At 40.8% G+C, this 15,023-nt stretch overlaps 1 protein-coding gene across 1 annotated transcript in view; it reads right to left on the reverse strand.

Annotated features, from left to right (window-relative positions):
* BLTP3A (bridge-like lipid transfer protein family member 3A) overlaps positions 1–15,023 on the reverse strand; it is a 135,489-nt gene that overhangs the window by 24,646 nt on the left and 95,820 nt on the right. The window contains exons 18-20 of the mRNA XM_072137197.1: positions 10,261–10,511; positions 1,819–1,927; positions 1,128–1,198 (exon numbers count right to left, since the gene is read on the reverse strand). Coding sequence (XP_071993298.1) covers positions 1,128–1,198; positions 1,819–1,927; positions 10,261–10,511 — 431 coding nt within the window. The remainder of the gene's footprint in view (positions 1–1,127; positions 1,199–1,818; positions 1,928–10,260; positions 10,512–15,023) is intronic.

Below are 15,023 nucleotides of genomic sequence, written 5' to 3' on the forward strand. Positions count from 1 at the left end.
CCATTGTCAGCCAGTGAATCCATAGTTTAGTGGCTAAAGGCTCTGCATCTCTATGCTAGAGAGTAGAGGTTGTGAGTTGGAAAACCATCTGGGCAAAGAAATATTTAAAGGACACCTGTCATCAGGTCTGTGTCACTTGTCCTGTCACCTCTACCTGTTGGAGCAGCTCACAAGGATCCCATCCCAGCCTTTATCTAGTTATTTCATACATTAATCATTGTAAAATCATCTTTTCTGTATTATGTAAATGAGGCTGGTCACATGGTCAGAGGCAGTGATGTCACCCCTGTTACCCATCCCCTCTCTTCCCCCTGCTCATGTCTGTGTGTAATGTATAGTAAAGCATGGCTAGTGTGTGTGCTGCATCTGCTGACATGCTGCATCCTCCTAATATACAGGTGAGAGACAGACATCAGCTACACATGAATCTGACATGTTCTGCTGTAACATGGCTGCCTGGGGCTGTTGTATCTCTGCTATACACACACACAGGCTGCAGGGGGCGTGGCCACCAGCACCAGGAAGCACATCATTATACAGCCTCACATCATTATACAGGCTGTCAGTCAAGCACTGGGGGTGTGGCTGTGCCTCCCACTCATGAATAGAGTGGACAGCTTGAATATGCTAATGCTTCATTGGACATTTCACAGGTCATTTGCATACAGCTTTAGGACCTCATTGCTTAGGTTTACAGGCATGTAGAGGGACAATGAAGGGATAGAGGCAATGCTCTCTAATGGCAGTTTATGAAAATATATTTAGTTTAGGGGGGTTATTTTGCATGACGGGTTCTCTTTAATTGAATTACATGAAATAATTTATAGAAATTGTGTCAGGGGAAGCCCTCAGAGTTATAGAAACCCATATGGACAGTTCATGATATCTCCCTGATGACGTGGTTCCTGCACTGCTGATCGCCTGACGCATCTATTAAAAGTATTCCCTGCCCCATGTCTCCTCTGAGGAATCCCCCGCAGACAGCTACTAGGAGTCTGTACAACAGCAGAAGTCATTCAGTAACGAAAATGACAGAAACACAGAACTGAACCGTTCTGTGTATTAAAGTATCAATTAAAAATTGAGGTTTTGATACAGTGTGCACCCAAAACTTCTTTCCATCTCACCTCTTTGCTGTCAGGCAGTTCTTGAGATGCCTTTTTTGTAGGCAGTGAAAATAGATTGAAAGATTCCTGCCCTAAAAAAAAGAAAAAACAAAATAAAATTATTTTAAGCATGACTTGCCATGACAAAGTAAATTCTTACTCCACACTAGAATAGAAAAATTCAAAGATTTAAGGGTTTGTTCACATATATAAAATGCCATCAGTTTTTTTTATCTGCACATTACAATCAGTTTGACCTTTAGTTGTGCGAACTTGATTAAAATTTGCCAAGTAAGTGTCTAATGACATTTATCAGTTCTATTATAGTTATTTTTATCTCATGGCCTGGGTTTGGTCCTCTGAATTCAACCCTGTATTCAGTGAGCTCATGCTCCTCATTATTTACTACTGCTACAGTTAACATAGGCTGTAATATATGGCATTTGGATTGGCATTGGTGGCTACAAAAGTATACACAAGATCTGTAATTCAAATGTTTTGAAGGCTTAATATGGTCTGACTAGATATATGCATCTTATACACTAGTTAAATCTCTCTATCCAACATACACACCTCTTTCTGCAGAAAACCAGCTATTTTTGCAAAGATTCTTATGTTTAATATGACACCAAAAGCATGTTTCCAAGTACTAAAGGACAAATATGCAAAAAATATATAGATGTTAAATAAATTACAGAGCCAGTACACCTACCAGTGACCTGGAAAACTCCATCCTCTCGTCGCTGAACTTTGAGATTTTCTACAGAAAAAGCTACAGGCTCGGGAACAATTGGAGAGGGATAAATACATGGACCATCATCCTGTTTCACAAAACGGATACGTGAGCATTAAGATCAACAGTTGTGTATTATAACATGAAATAATACAGATTTTTTTTTTGTTTAGAGGAGATGTAAAAAGAAATAAGGTCAACAATTTCTCCAGGAGACTGGATTAGGAATCGCCTGCTGTCTACTTCCACCATGTGTTTTTGTATTTATGCTATCCATATACTGTATCAATATGATGCATGTGTACGGTGTGCATGTAAATGCTGTATATAAACTATGTCCAACATTTATCAAAACTATTTATAAATGTCCTATTTGCACTTGCACAAGTCATGTACAAATAGGAGGCATATAGCAGTTGTGAAGGAATTAATATGGGGCACTGCACTGAAAGTGTGCACCATTTTATTTTGGTGCACTTTGTTCATGTTGCAGAATTGTGGCGCAGATAGAACTGTGGTGCATGTCAGCAAAACATGTTGTGCAAACTCTTGAATAAGCACTAACACGCCACTAAAGGCACACATTTTTCCTGCTTTTTCCAGCCTCGACACAAAACTGGCGCCGACAATTTATAAATACATGTGCAAGGGGCGTGTCCTAGCACTGCATACTGCTCGGCTACTGCTCCCGGCACCTCTTAAGCGACATAGGCAATCAAAATCTGTCTGCTCAACATTAAAAGGGTCCCAAATAGGAACTGAGTATTGTATCAACCCATACCTGGGGGGTTGCGCTCAAGGACAGGTTCCTTTCGGCTTCCCAGAGCTCCAAAGGTTGATTGGCGGCTCCAAAAATTTGCAATAATTATATGCCAAGAACCTACATACGACTACTGATAAATCTCCCATGTGTGTATTTGATGTGTATAGGATTACTGTACTGTATGCATGTGTATGATGTGTATATTCTGTATTTGTGCAATTGATCTCTATATACTTTAAGTGTGTGTATATAATGTTTATATACTGATTTATGAATGTACTTAATAAATTATGTCTATTTACTGTATGTATCTATGTATGTATATGATGTATATAAATGTGTGTAGAGATATGTATTTTTGCAAGTTTAAGAGAAAGGGTTGCCCCATGCAGAAGTCTGTGGGAAGTCTTGTGGGATGAAATAAAAAAAAAAAAAAAACACAAACGTATTTCCATGTTTCTATTATACAAATTTGATTATTAGTTTCAATTACATCCTACCTTTACTCTGCAGGTCAATAAAAATAAAGTGATACAGTATTTTCACTAACTAAAAAAAAACAATATTAAACTTTCATTTGAAATGTAAAAAAAGAGGCTAAACTATCGATACACTAAGTGCAGAAGAAAGGGTGAGCGAGAGGGTCCCCCACCTCTTTAACCATGTGTGGACGATTCGCCGACTATATATCCAGATCCAGCTTTTCGCCGATGCAAAGAACCGGGTGCTAAACTTCAGTTTTACCCTAGCAGGCAGCCATAGCCTGTGGAACGTACAGGGCTTCGGCGTCCTGGCACATGCAGTGCAGTGACAAGACACACACCAGAATTAGTCCAATGAGGGTGAGTACAATGTTCTTATTTGGGGCTATATATACACATGTAGTACTGGGCAGGAAGTGCTTTTTTACTGCACAGGGGGTGAGTGTAGTGGGCAAGGGGTGAGTGTACCGGGGGTAGAACAGGGGGTAGGTGTACTGGGTAGGAATATAGGTGTATTATTGGTGGTGTTGGCGGCTGTATATATATGTATTATAGGGAGTGGTGAAGTCTTTATATAGATGTATTACTGGGGGTGTTGGTGGCTGTATGTAGATGTATTATTGGGGGTGTTGGCTATATATAGCTGTATTACTGGGGATGAGACGGCTGTATATAGATCTATTACTCAAGGGTGAGGCAGCTGTATGTAGATGTATTACTGGGGGGAGGCGGCTGTTTATAGATGTATTCCTGGGGGTGTTTAGCGGCTGTATCTAGAGGTTTTACTTGGGGGTTGGCGGCTATATGTAGATGTATTCCTGGGGGGGTTTAGCGGCTGTATCTAGAGGTTTTACTTGGGGGTTGGCGGCTATATGTAGATGTATTGCTGGCGGATTAGCAGCTGTTTGTAGATTTATTACTGTGGGTGAAGCGGCTGTATGTAGATTCATGGCAGGCAGGGGAGGCGGCTGTGTATGGATTTATTACTGGGGGATAGTAGATATTGAGCAGGAGGATATGTATCTGAGACACGCAGTGGGGGCCTCCACCATATTTTGCACCAGGGGCCCCAACCAACTTTAATCTGGCCCTGGTCACACTGGATCAAAGGATCCCATTATTCTGCACAGGCCAAGTACAACATTCCAGATTCAGAGTAAATTGATGTTGCACAGGCACTGACAAAGAAAGGCAGACATTGCTTTTCAACCATACTTTAACAGAATTTAAAAAAAAAAAACTCATGAAAATTAACTTTTGTCAGGATTCAAGTTATTTCTGTGACCATTGTGGGTTTCTCCTTTATTAAACAAGGGGTAGCAACAATTTTGCCCACATGTGTACATAAATTGTGAAGGTATTTAAGCCCTTTTTAAGGAGGGGAGGTACATTTTTTTTAGGTTATCGATTTATTAAAAACTGTTCACTGTTGCTAACTTATCTTCCAAATCATGATCAATTTCGGACCTGCACTACGTTTTTAAAAGACCTATGTGGATGGACGTCTGGTGGTGGGAAGAGATTTCAATTTTGTGATGGAGCCATCTTTAGATGCAACAGGCCTTTGCACCCGGCGTCCCAAATGCTGACATTGCATATACTCCTTGAAGCTGGTGGACATGTGGAGGATTGTTAATCCTCAGACATGCGGCTGTTCCTTCTATTCTTCCGTGCACCAGGCTTTTAGCTGCCTTAGTTTTTTTCTTTTGAGCCATCACTTATTGAAATGGAACCCATATTCTTAGATAGGATCCACTGTCTGATAAACAAATGACAATCTTCTCAAAGATAGTCTCTGCAAAAGCAAATTACTGCAAAAGGGACCGTAAAGATTGCTACGAATGTGCCAATAAGTATGCTAAGTCCCTGGTGCATTTTGTTCACCCTAGGGCTCTGGCCTCCTTCATCCCAATTCTTCGGGGCGGAGCCTATCCATAATGCGGCAGATCTTTCTGGACCTCCTACAAGTCCCTTTACATCCTTAGAAATATCCTAGGGCATATGGCAGCAGATCGTACGAAAACTCTTATTGACGATTAAGTGTCAGAGACTAGGCCCCTGTCCTGTGAGGATTCGGAATTATTAGACTCCCCGTTCACGGGGTTTCAGAGCATTGTATTGGACTTTCCCTTAGGTAAGAGCCCAGGCCAGATGGCAAGATCGCAAGATTCTCGAGATAGGGATGTAATATTACCACTGTACAAGGCATTGGTTTGTCCTCACCTGGAATATGCTGTCCAGTTCTGGGCTCCGGTCCGTAAAAAGGATGCCCTGGAGCTGGAGAGGGTTCAACGAAGAGCCACAAAAATGATAAGGGGTATGGAGGGCCTGTCAATCTATGGAATAGCCTGCCTCAGGCGCTGGTCACAGCAGGGACAGCAGAGAGCTTCAACAAGGGTCTAGATCAGTGATGGCGAACCTTTGAGAGTGCCCAAACTGCAAACCAAAGCCAACGTTTCTATCACGAGGTGCCAACACAGAAATTTAGCCCAATGGGTCCACAATACCACCTAACAATAAGACAAATAATACTGCCATATGATGCTGCCACCTTTACAACCACATAAATAGCATCATTCTGGTAATAAAGACTATAGAAAGGCCAATGTTACCAATAATATTTCTATACTATGCTATAAAAATATAGTGATGAATATCATATTACCGCCATATACTGATTATCATTACCCCCATACAGTGACAGTAGTCCTGAGTAGATGCAGAGACTAGGGGACTGTGATAAGTTAGCTTGCTCATGGACCAAATATTGCCATCTTTACTCGCTTTTTGTTTTTGCGTTTCCATTTTTTACTCCCCACCGTGAAAGAGCTGTGCGTAAAAAATTGCAATTCATAGTGATGGTATTTAATATCGAATTAGCTGTACTGGGAAGTGGTAAAAAATTCCAAATGTAGTAAAATTGGTTAAAAAAATGCCTTTGTAAAATCCAAGCCCACAAGAATATGTCACAGTTTCCACTGTGCACCCCAAATGACATGTCTACTTTATTCTGTGGGTCAGTACAATCACAGGGATAAAATATTTACATAGGTTTAACAATGTTTGTATACATTTACAAAAATTAAAACCTCTGGTGTGAATTTTTTGGGCGCTTTTTCATACTTTGGTGTACGCACCCATAAGACTGCTGTTTGTGGCCACATATACCATTGCCTCAGCCCTCATCACCTGCACCACACTGCCAGTAATGCAGCATAGCACCCGGTTACATTGTGCATAGGGTGCTTACTGTGGGGTTGTCCTGGCTTCACTGGACGCCTTGTGCAGGTGATGAGCACTTCAGATACAGGCAATGTGGCCACAGACAGCTGTCATACAGGGGGATTTGGGACACTAAACCACAAGTATGTATAGTTGGTTTAGTGTCACCTGCCAGAACCTCTGTAAGTGTGCACATGTGTGTGAGCAGCCCCAGCAGCTCCTGACCTCCTATTACTGCTCTGCTCTGCTGCTGTCAGCTCTGTTCTGTGAGCTGCCGTTCTCTTGCCGTTCTCTTCCACTGTTTCCCAGGCTGAAGAGGAGGAGGGGCGGGCACTGACACTGATCGGCTGCTCTTGTCTCACTAAGGCATCACTAGTGAGAGCAGAGACGATCAGCTCAAGGCTGCCCGAGCTCCGACTTTGATGAGACCCAGGAGATGGTACGCGAGCCTGCAGAGAGGGCTCTGTGTGCCCTCTCTGGCACGCGTGCCAAAGGTTCGCCACCGCTGGTCTAGATGATACCTAATTAACATTGATGGTTATGTTATATAGAATAGTTTCCCATAAATCACTTCCTCATCTAATCCCTTCCCTAGTTGAACTTGATGGACATGTGTCTTTTTTCAACCGTATAAACTATGAACCTATGAAAGATGGGTCTGTGCTCTGGTATGGTGGACATGATCTTGGTCCCGTACCAACACACTACAGCCAGGGTAAAAGTTAATGGTATTTTTTCCAAACCCTTTACTGTGTTGGACGGGACAAGGTAGAGCACCATGCCAAAGCAATTGGTGCTAGCTTGGATAAAGGGGGGAAACACAATTGGGGAGCATTTCCCTATAGGCAAACGACCTATTGTTTTATGTCACAAACCCTCATATTTCCCTTCCAGTTATCATTAGAAAGCTACACTGGTTTGCACGTTTAAGTAACTTTGAAGTAAATTTCTCTAAGACCGGGACCTTGAATTTGTCATTGGAGGAAAGACACAAAGTTCACTTTTCCCAATCTTTCACTTTCTGATGGAAAATACTTTGAAAATACTTGGGCATCTGGATCCCGTGTGGTCTTTCCCAGTTAATTCCTTTGAACTTTACTCCTTTACTATCCAAACTTTAGACTTAAAGCGGGATTTGGACAGAAGAACTTTATCATAGTTTGGCCGCATAAATGTGTTCAAAATGGGCATCATCCTGAAATTTTTGTACACTTTTCAGGTGTCCCAATAACCCGCCCCGCTCTTTCTTTCAGAAACTGGAAAGTTTCTAAGGTTTCTTAGATCTAAGGTTAGGGTAAGCACAGGATACTCTGTTGACGAGATCTGGCGGGAGAAACCCATGTTGACAAACAATGCGGACTAAAACTTCCAGGACCCTAGGGCTTCCTTCCTTATTTTGGCCCCTATACCCTTTATTTGACAACCTCTGCTTTCCACCAGCTGTAGGGAGTACTTAATTTTTATGTTGGAAGCCTTTTTCTGCATTGCTGTTTTTGGTTGGCTATACCTTATTGATCAAAATGTATGATCAATTCTTTAAATGATTGACTTTTTTTTGTGTGTTCACCGGATACCGGATACCCTAAGTAACATGCCAGTAGTATTATAGCAATACAAAATAGCTGGCTGGCTATTAAATGGGTGAGCAGTGGGCTGGCTATATATTTGGTGGTGTAGACTAGCTGGCTATATACTTGAGGGCGTTTGCTGGCTGGCTATATACTCGGGAAATGGGCTGGCTGGCTGCATACTCAGGGGCAAGGACTGGCTACTACATACTCAGGGGCATAAGCTGGCTTGCAGCATGGGATGACTGGCTATATACCCGGGGACATGGGATGACTGGCTACATACTCGGGAGCATGGGCTGGCTGACTGTCTGCCTACATACTTGGGGGCATGGGCTGGCTGTCTGTATACTCGGGGTAATGGGCTAACTGCCTATATACTTGGGTGCCAGGGGGCTGCCTATCTATATACTGGGTGGAGGCTATGGCCAGTGTATTTCTCACCTTAGGCTTAAACCTGAGTCAATAGCTTTTCCCATTTTTTGTGGAAAAATTAGGTGCCTCGCCTTATACTCGAGTAAGGAATAAAAGTTAATTATTTTAAGGGAGCATGGCTTCTGGTATTTCATTAGTACTGGGGCCATGGCTGTAGGGCATTTATATTTGTGTGGAGGCCATGGCTGCAAGTCATTTCATTAGTAAGAGGCATGGCTGCTGGGCATTTTATTATTGAGGAGCCATGGATTCTGGGCATTTCATTAGTGAGGGGGTGGCTGTGAGGGGGCATAGCTGCTAGGCATTTTATTATTTAGGGGCCCATGGCTGCAGTGTTTTTAAATAATGCAGGGGCCATGATTGCAGGGCATTTCATTAATGCAGAGGTCATGGCTGCAGTGTTTTTAAATAATGCAGGGGCCATTATTACCGGGCATTTCATTAATGCAGAGGTCATGGCTGCAGGGCATTTCATTATGAAGGGGGTGGTGGCCGCAGGGCATTTCATTATGAAGGGGGTGGTGGCCGCAGGGCGGTTCATTATTGAGGGGGTTCAATAATGAACATTTTATTTATATGGACATTTTATTTAAGGCTAGTGGCTGCATTTACCACCCTTTGCTTATAAGTTTTCCCAGTTTTTTGTGGTATAATTGGGTGCCTCGGCTTATACTCGTGTCGGCTTATACTTGAGTATATACAGTATCTCTAAAGTACATCTCATCCTGCAAAAATAAAAAGTCACATTGTACACAATTGCCACATAAATAAGGATTTCATAGCCTAAGTGACAATGCAAATCTGCTCTAAATGGCGCTCTCTCTCTCTCTCTTTATTGCCCAGTTGTTTGCCTATACAGCTGTATACCACCATATTTGGGGTATCTGATTTTGCAGTGATCTTTGGTGTAAATGTGTTCTATGTAAATGTTGGGGAGGGGTTTATTAGATGGCTACTTTTGTGCAGGAGTTTTAACACACGCATAATTGCATATAGGTGTATGTTTTCTCTGATGTACCTCAGGTAAGGCTCCTACCGTTTCATTTCTGTGCCAATAAAGTGATTTTTTTAAAAAAAAGTGAATGTTTGGCAATTATTCACTCTTTGTCCTCAACAAATTTCTCAGTAATGTTTACCACTTGTAGTAGTCAAGTTGTTTTAGCACAACAGGTTTATGGTAAAGTCAGTGTGGAGTTGGAAAATCGTTCAAGCTAAAAAATGCAACTTTATAAGTCATATACCATAGCGCTATACATAATCAAAAAAAACTTTACATTTATGGTACACCTAAAGATAAGTTGCTAACTATGTTTTATGCCTTAATGAAAATGACATATTTAAAGTCAAATAAATAAGTGGGTGAGACAGTAACACTCTGTAAAGCCAGATCACAAAGGGCCTAGGGTAGCTCTTTGGGCTCATTAGAGTAATTTTAAAAGTTTATTTTAGAAGAACAAGGGCATGGATAACAAATATAAGGATATTACCAGTCACTTCCCTGGATCTATGAGTAAATGCCCCAGTTTATCATGCTTGATTTTGTTTGTAGATTTCCATTAAAAAGGTCACATTGTGAACACAGTAAATGGTGTACAAGAACATTTCTTAACCCCTTACCGACGTTTGATGTATCAGTACGACGGTTACGGGAGTAAGGAGAGGGCTCATGGGCTGAGCCCTCTCGATACAAGATGGGTCTTTTCTGCATATTGCAGTAAACATACACTGGTAACACCCGTGATTGCTGCTAGCACCGATCGCAGGTGTTAAACATTTGATTGGCCCTAGGTTAAAGTAGTTTAGGGGGTAGGGAAAATAGTAAAAATAAAAAAAATGTTAAATTTTAAAAAAAAGAAAAACTAAAAGTTCAAAATTTAAAAACAGTAATCTACAAGATGAATTTTGAAACCTTTTCTATTATACCAAAAAAATGTGTAGCTTAGATACTCACTCTCAATATAATCTTGCAGTTCGTAACTTCAATAATCATGGGTAGTATTTCTGGAATCTGCTCATCTTCTAGGAAAGGTCCTACATGTGTTAAAGCAGAAACAGGAATCTCCGAGGTAACCTCGTTAATATACAATTGCAAAAAGCCGTTTTTTACAGCAAGTGGAGAAAGAGCCGTGGCAGCAGGACCAAGATCAAAATTTAAGACCATACGTGGAGTAGATTTTTTTGTGGGATCACTTCCTAAAAGTCCTATTACAAGAAAAAAAAAACAAATAGATTACATTTATTGTCATAAATTGTAGATACAAATTACAACACTATAAAGACCATTGCTATGAAAGGACTGTCTCTTTAAAGGACAGCTGTCATCAGGTCTGTGTCACTTGTCCTGTCACTACTACCTGTTGGAGCAGCTCACAAGGATCCCATCCCAGCCTTTATCTAGTTATTTCATACATTTATCATTATAAAATCATGTATTCTTTATTATGTAAATGAGGCTGATAACATGGTCAGAGGCAGTGATGTCACTCCTGTTCCCCCTTCCCTCTCCTCCCCCTGCGCATGTCTGTGTGTAATATATAGTAAAGCATTGCTAGTGTGTGTGCTGCATCTGCTGACATGCTGCATCCTCCTAATACACGTGTGGGACACAGACATCAGCTACACAAGTACCAGACATGGCTGCATCCTGGAGCTGTTGTATCTCTCCTATACACACACAGGCTGCAGGGGGCGTGGCCACCAGCAAGCACATGGAGCAGCCATCACATCATTATACAGCCTCACATCATTATACAGGCTGTCAGTCATGCATTGGGGTGTTGTTGTGCCTCCCACTCATGAATAAGCTGGACAGCTTGAATATGCTAATGACTCATTGGACATTTCACAGGTCATTTACATACAGCTTTAGGACCTCATTGCTTAAGTTTACAGGCATGTAGAGGGACAATGAAGGGATAGAGACAATGCTTTCTAATGGCAGTTTATGAAAATATATTCAGATTAGGGGGTTATTGTGCATGACGGGTTCTCTTTAAACAGTCTTTGGTTCCATATAAAATGCATATCTGCCATCTTCTTTAAGAATTTTGCCCATCCCCCAGAGGACCAGTTGTACGTGCACTCTTGGGTGGTTGTATCAAATTAGATTGGGTTTAAAAAAGACACAAAAATTCTACAGTGTTAATCCAGAGGAAAGCAAAAGACATCATAAGGCTGCTGCCAGTTAGCCCATACTGGAGAACAGACTTGAAAAAATATCTCTCACCGGTGGGAGATTTCCAGCAAAAAAGGTTTAGCCCCTTAAGGACGTAGCCAGATTATAGCTTAAGGCTCAGCCCCAATTTTTGTATTCTGACATGCATTGTTATAACTTTTAAACACTGTTACTTATCAAAGCGATTATGAGATTATGGGGGTCATTTACTAAGGGCTCGGTTCGTGTTTTCCCGACGTGTTACCTGAATATTTCCGATTTGCGCGGATTTTCCCTGAATTGCCCCTGGCGCATGCGATCAGATTGTGGCGCATCGGCGCTGTCATGCACGCGACGGAAATCAGGGGGTGTGGCCGAACGAAAACCCGACGGATTCCGAAAAACCGCCACATTTAAAAAAAAAAAAAGTTGCGGAGCTTGCACTTACCTTCACTCAGCCCGGCTCGGTGTATTCCAGTGCGTTTCGGGGAACTTCAGCGCAGCAGCGCCACCTGGTGGACGTCGGAGGAACTACCTTAATAAATCCCGGCCGGACCCGAATCCAGTGCAGAGAACGCGCCGCTGGATCGCGAATGGACCGGGTAAGTAAATCTGCCCCTATGAGTTTTTCCTCACGTTGTACTTCATTTTAGTGGTAAATTCTGGCTAAGTTTTGAGTTTATTTACAAAAAAAAGGAAAAAAATTGTGAATAAAAAAAAAAAAATTGCCATTTTTGAAATTCAAAATCATCACGCTTTCAGGCAGATAGATTTACCACCTATGTTTTTGAATAACATTTCCCATATGTCTACTTTACATTTTCATAATTTTTGAAATGTCTGGATAATTTATTTTAATGTCACGAGGCTTACAAATCAAATTTCGGTTTTACAAATTGACTATTTTGGAAATAATTACTATTTTGAATGAAATTTTAAATATTTAACATTTTAAAAACCATTATATATCAACCCATTTTCAAATCTGCACCCTTCAAACTATCAGACACAGCTTTTAAGAAGATTGTTCATAGTAATTAAATCAAAATGGAGGTGAAATTTAGAATGGTAAAATTTTGTCGGTTATACCTTTATTTAGCCCAAAAATTTACACATTTCCAAAAGATAAAAAGAGAAAACTCATCTTACAATTTCTTATGCAATTTCTTATGCAGAGACCCCCCCGCATGTGGACGTTACTTGCTTTATGGCCGCATAGCGAGGCGCAGAAGGGAAGGAGCGCCCTGCAGCTGCCAGGATTTTAGTTTCCTCATTGGCACCTTTTGAAGGCTATAACATTTTTGCTTTTTCGTTATTGGGGCCATGTGATGGCATTTTTTTTTTGCTGGATGAGATGCTTTTTCCAGTGTTAGCATTTTGGGGTTGGTATTCCCTATTGTTGAAAATGTATGAGCTTTTTTTTAAGGAAAGAGTAGAACATCAATTCTGTACTGGATTTTTTTTTTTTTTGTGTTCACCTTATACCCTAATAATCATGTTATCTTTATTCTATGGCTTGATACGATCAAGAGGACACCATACCTGAATATTTTTTTCTTACGTTTTACTAAATTTGCCAAATAAAACCCTATTGTTGGGGAAAAATCTATCGTCTCCCAAGTGGCATAACATTTTTTCTTTTTTGTCTTAGTGGGACATGTTGTACTTTGCAACAGTATCATTCTGGAGTACATATTTTTAAATCATTTTTTATAGCATTTTTTTGTGGGATTAAATAGGTAAAAATCATAATTTTTGTTTTTCAGTTTTTTTATGGCGTTCATCATCCGGGTTCAATAATTATTTACTTTTATTCTATGAATTGTTACAGAAGCCGTGATACTATATATGTAGGATTTGTGTTATGATTTAGACTTTTTTTGTGGATTATAGGTCCCTTTATATGTTATATGTTCGATGACACGCGCGCACAGGGGGAGGGGGTGTTGTTGGGCGATCGTGGCTATGGCAGCCCTGAAGTCCGATCAAAAGTCCAACCGTGGGTTTTACTCGGGGTTGTCGGCTGTTAGTTTCATGTGTATCCTGATGCCGGCTTGGCTTATCTTGCACCCTGACAGATTCCTCTGTGTAGTCCTAGGGGCTGGGCTTTAGTTTGGATGCATTTAGAAATACAAAATGTGACTAGTCTGTGCTGCAGACTGCTCACCCCCACCTTTGTGCTCCTGAACAGCTTCACCCTCCACCACTGATATCCGCTCACTAGGCTGTGACCTCTGTGACGGAGCAGGAGGGAGGAGCTGTGCATGAGCACAAAGATGAGGGCCAAGAGCTGAGCAGTCTGCAGCACAGACAAGTCACATATTGTTTTTTGAAATGCATCCAAACCAAAGCCCAACCCCTAGGACTACACAGAGAATTCTGTCAGGGTGCAAGGTAAGTTATGACACACAATTATATTGTAATGCAAATGCTTAGAGAAAGCAGAAAGGGATATTTGCAATGCAGCTGTAATGAGCTTTGGCAACCTGTCTTTAGCGAAAATGAGGTCCCTGATGACAGGTTTCCTTTAAATTTGGAGACATTTGGCTAAAGGATTGGCCTTAAAACTATGTGTAAAGGAAATCAATACTTTCAGCATTTGCACCCTGCTACAAAAAATACTTTTATAAATATGTAAATTAGCCTTCAGTGCTCCGGTGTACGTCACATACGGTGCTCCAGCGCTCGTTCTGCTGCTAATTATGAACACCTCCAGGTGAAGTCCCCAGCTCTTGGGAAGGAAAATGGTACGGGGTGTATAACACAGCACACAGGAGTCAGGGCCGATTCCAGCCTGCCCCTGATCCCCTTCTATATTTAGCCCACTGAATATGGAGACAAATCTTTAAAAGATTGTTAAACCAGATTTAAAAATTTCATTACTGATAATTAGTTAATGACACAGGCAGAAGTGAGCTCTAGTCACCTACACTGTACATGTGACAATGATCAGGAGGATTTAACTATAATTTAAAAAAACTACCCAAAAGCTTGATAATTAACATTTACCGAATGTCTGCTTTATGTTGAGATGATATTTTATGTGTTCACTCATTTTTGTAGGATGTTATGAGGCACAGAACTTTAGGTGCCATTTTTCTCATTTTCATGAAAATACTCACATTCTGAGTGGGAGTGGGAGTGGGACAACTCAGCTTTCAAGTGACTTTGAAAGGCCTAAATAATAGTAAAACCCCATAAATTATACTTCTAAAAAGTTCCCTCCTCAACGTATGTAAAACAACTTCTATAAGTCTATTAACCCTTTAAGTGTTTCACATGGGTTAAAACAATATGGACCTGCGATTTAGAAATATTAGTTTTTTTTTGGAAAATACATTCATTTAGGCCAAATTAAATGATAGAATAGAAGCTGCGCTGTTCACAGCAGATTTGCATTGTCACATTGTACAAGCTATAAATTTTATTTTTTTGGTAATGCGAACATATGACAGCTTATTATTTACGGGATGAGATACAATGTATAGATAATTTATTTTGGGGGTCTATAGCTTATTCATGAGATTTTATTAACTATTTCAAGGGGGACACAAACAATT

The sequence above is a fragment of the Engystomops pustulosus genome, chromosome 2, assembly GCF_040894005.1.
Source record: "Engystomops pustulosus chromosome 2, aEngPut4.maternal, whole genome shotgun sequence".
Taxonomy (NCBI): Eukaryota; Metazoa; Chordata; class Amphibia; order Anura; family Leptodactylidae; genus Engystomops; species Engystomops pustulosus.